This window comes from Montipora capricornis, chromosome 6 (assembly GCF_036669925.1).
Source record: "Montipora capricornis isolate CH-2021 chromosome 6, ASM3666992v2, whole genome shotgun sequence".
NCBI classification, from domain to species: Eukaryota; Metazoa; Cnidaria; class Anthozoa; order Scleractinia; family Acroporidae; genus Montipora; species Montipora capricornis.
Genome location: NC_090888.1, coordinates 57285253 through 57287752, shown reverse-complemented (window position 1 = coordinate 57287752; position 2500 = coordinate 57285253). Strand labels below are relative to the sequence as shown.

Below are 2500 nucleotides of genomic sequence, written 5' to 3'. Positions count from 1 at the left end.
AAAAGGATACATACGTTTGATGTGAAATTGATAGCCAACAAAAACAAAGTATTTGGCAGATAAAAAGAATGAACAATGAAATAGGTGGCATATAGAAGAAATTGGGGTACACATTGAACAGAAGGCAGATTAATGACGGGTTATCAAAATAATCTTCATTATAGTTTCTGAATGGTGGTGTCCCATGAAAATAATAATTATTACGATTTATTAATCAGACACGTATTCCTCTAATGGCAAAAAAATCCCTTAGAAAATGAGAGTTACGATAATTGTACAAATCAAACAGGAAACTGAACTTTAACTTCACAATGAAAATCAAATAAGTTGAGCTTTAGGGAAAATTACCGTTACAGAGCAGCACCTGTAGCGTATGCGTGTCACTTGTTAGCTGTTAATTTTAATGCAAAATTGAAGGCTAACAAAAACAAGATATTGGCAGATAAAATATGTGAAACTGAATTGGTGGTATATAAAAGAAAGTGAGGTACACATTGAACAGAAGGCAAGCACAATAATAACTCGGGATAAAAGAAAATTGTATTTGTTGAATGTTGGCACCTCGTGGCAGTACGATTTATTCCTCTTGGGCTATGCCCTAAAATAAAGAAATTAATCATACATCCCCTTTGTGCCTTAAACAGCTCTTAGAAAAAAAAGGTTAATATAATTCTACATATCAAACAGGAAACTGTACTTTAAATTCATAATGAATGTCAAAAAGCGTAGGGAAGGGAAGGTAATGGTGACAGGTTCAACTCCTGTTACAGCGCAGAGCGTATGCATGTCAATTACTAACACATTTTCCCTTTCATTCGATAACCTTAGAACTTTTAAAAATCTCATTCGTAATGTTGACTTTAAGTATAAGCAATAATTCCTCCATATTTTTATTGCATATGACATGTACACATATATATTTTTTGTTAGTATCTTTTATATTTTCTTATTTTGACTTATTATTGTTTACTTGGTCAAACTATCAACCTGTGTGCTATATTTACCAATTCAGAGTTTTAAATTAAGTCTATTGATTGGTTAATTGATTGATTTCAGACTTGCAATCTCATTTATTATGACTGACATTTCAGACTTTCCAGCATTAGCCTCCATACAAGACAGAAATGTACAAAAGGAGCAGTTTGATGAAGCCAATGAATTTCAAGAAGAGCTAGCTCACTCAATTCAATCTCTTACGTTTGACCCACTAGGTGCACCATTAAAGAGCAATTCAAAGAAACCATCTCAGTATACTTCAGGCAATAGTGAGATAGCAGGAGAATAATATTGTCACCTAGGAATCATTCAATGAACACATACCCAATTGCAAATTACCTGTAGTTGATAAACACAATAACTAGTAAGTTGGCCTCCTGTTTGGAGTTAAAATCAATTTATTACATAGATACCGATGAAATACCAGGATTTCTCCTTTTACTAAAAAATCATATCTTCACCGTGTGCAGTGAACATATTATTTTTATCTTTCACATGTGAGAATATAGAATACAGGTGTTGTCATGGTAACGAACACGATCAGCCAATAAAACGCGAGCTTTGTCTTCACTGTAGATACTTTTGTGCTTCAATATAATTCTTCTCTACTACATTAACATTTTTATTGCAAAATTTTACGTTATCATTATTTACTTTTCATAACCTTCATATCTTGTTTCATGTTACACAACATGCGTGTTTTATACTTTCAGCACTTGAAGATAAAATTCGTTTCCCCGCGCAGCCATGTAATACCCTCTATTTGTGTCATAATTTAGGATTAAAAAAATCAAAAATATGAAAATGAATTGAATTTGCACAAAACATGCATGAAATTATTCCCTAATTTCACTTGACACCACTTGATAACCCATACTAAAAATGATGAAGACTTCAAGTAAAATGATAGACTCACCAACTCCCTTTGTGCCACCAAAACTAACGGAGTCATCATTGTCAGAGATGAAAGGTTTGGTCCGTCCAGCAGAGCGATTTGCACTTCTTCTGCCTCCACTACTATCCACTCGTTCTGATCCTGCACATGGCAATTTTAGTAAAGAATGACAGATTCATTGTAAGTAAGAATCATTCTATTACCAACAGTAGTGCTTCAGACATTTATACCCAGAGCCCCACCAAATATGCTATAATTCATATGTCCCCCAAAACACCCTACAAGTGTGACCATGGAAAGGGCAAGTCACCAGTAATGGTAAAGGTAAAGGTAAAGTCTCTGCTTACAAGCCAGATGGCCCATCAGGTCGCCCCTTATCTCCAGGTTCCATAGCATGAAGCGACTAGGAGTATTTCTACTCCCCCTTGGATGGGATGCTAGTCCATCACAGGGTTACCCCCAGCATTTCCCCGGACCATGAGAGTAAAGAGTCTTGCCCAAGAACACAACACATTATGTACCCAGGACCCAAACCTGGACCACTTGACCCGGAGTCCGTTCGGCCATGAGGCCACCACGCCTCCTTCACCAATAACGACATTCCAAAAA

At 35.9% G+C, this 2500-nt stretch overlaps 1 protein-coding gene across 1 annotated transcript in view; it reads right to left on the bottom strand.

The window, feature by feature from the left end:
• Nucleotides 1-2500, bottom strand: part of LOC138052591 (intraflagellar transport protein 88 homolog) — a 36765-nt gene that overhangs the window by 2814 nt on the left and 31451 nt on the right. The window contains exon 27 of the mRNA XM_068899124.1: nt 1913-2032. Coding sequence (XP_068755225.1) covers nt 1913-2032 — 120 coding nt within the window. The remainder of the gene's footprint in view (nt 1-1912; nt 2033-2500) is intronic.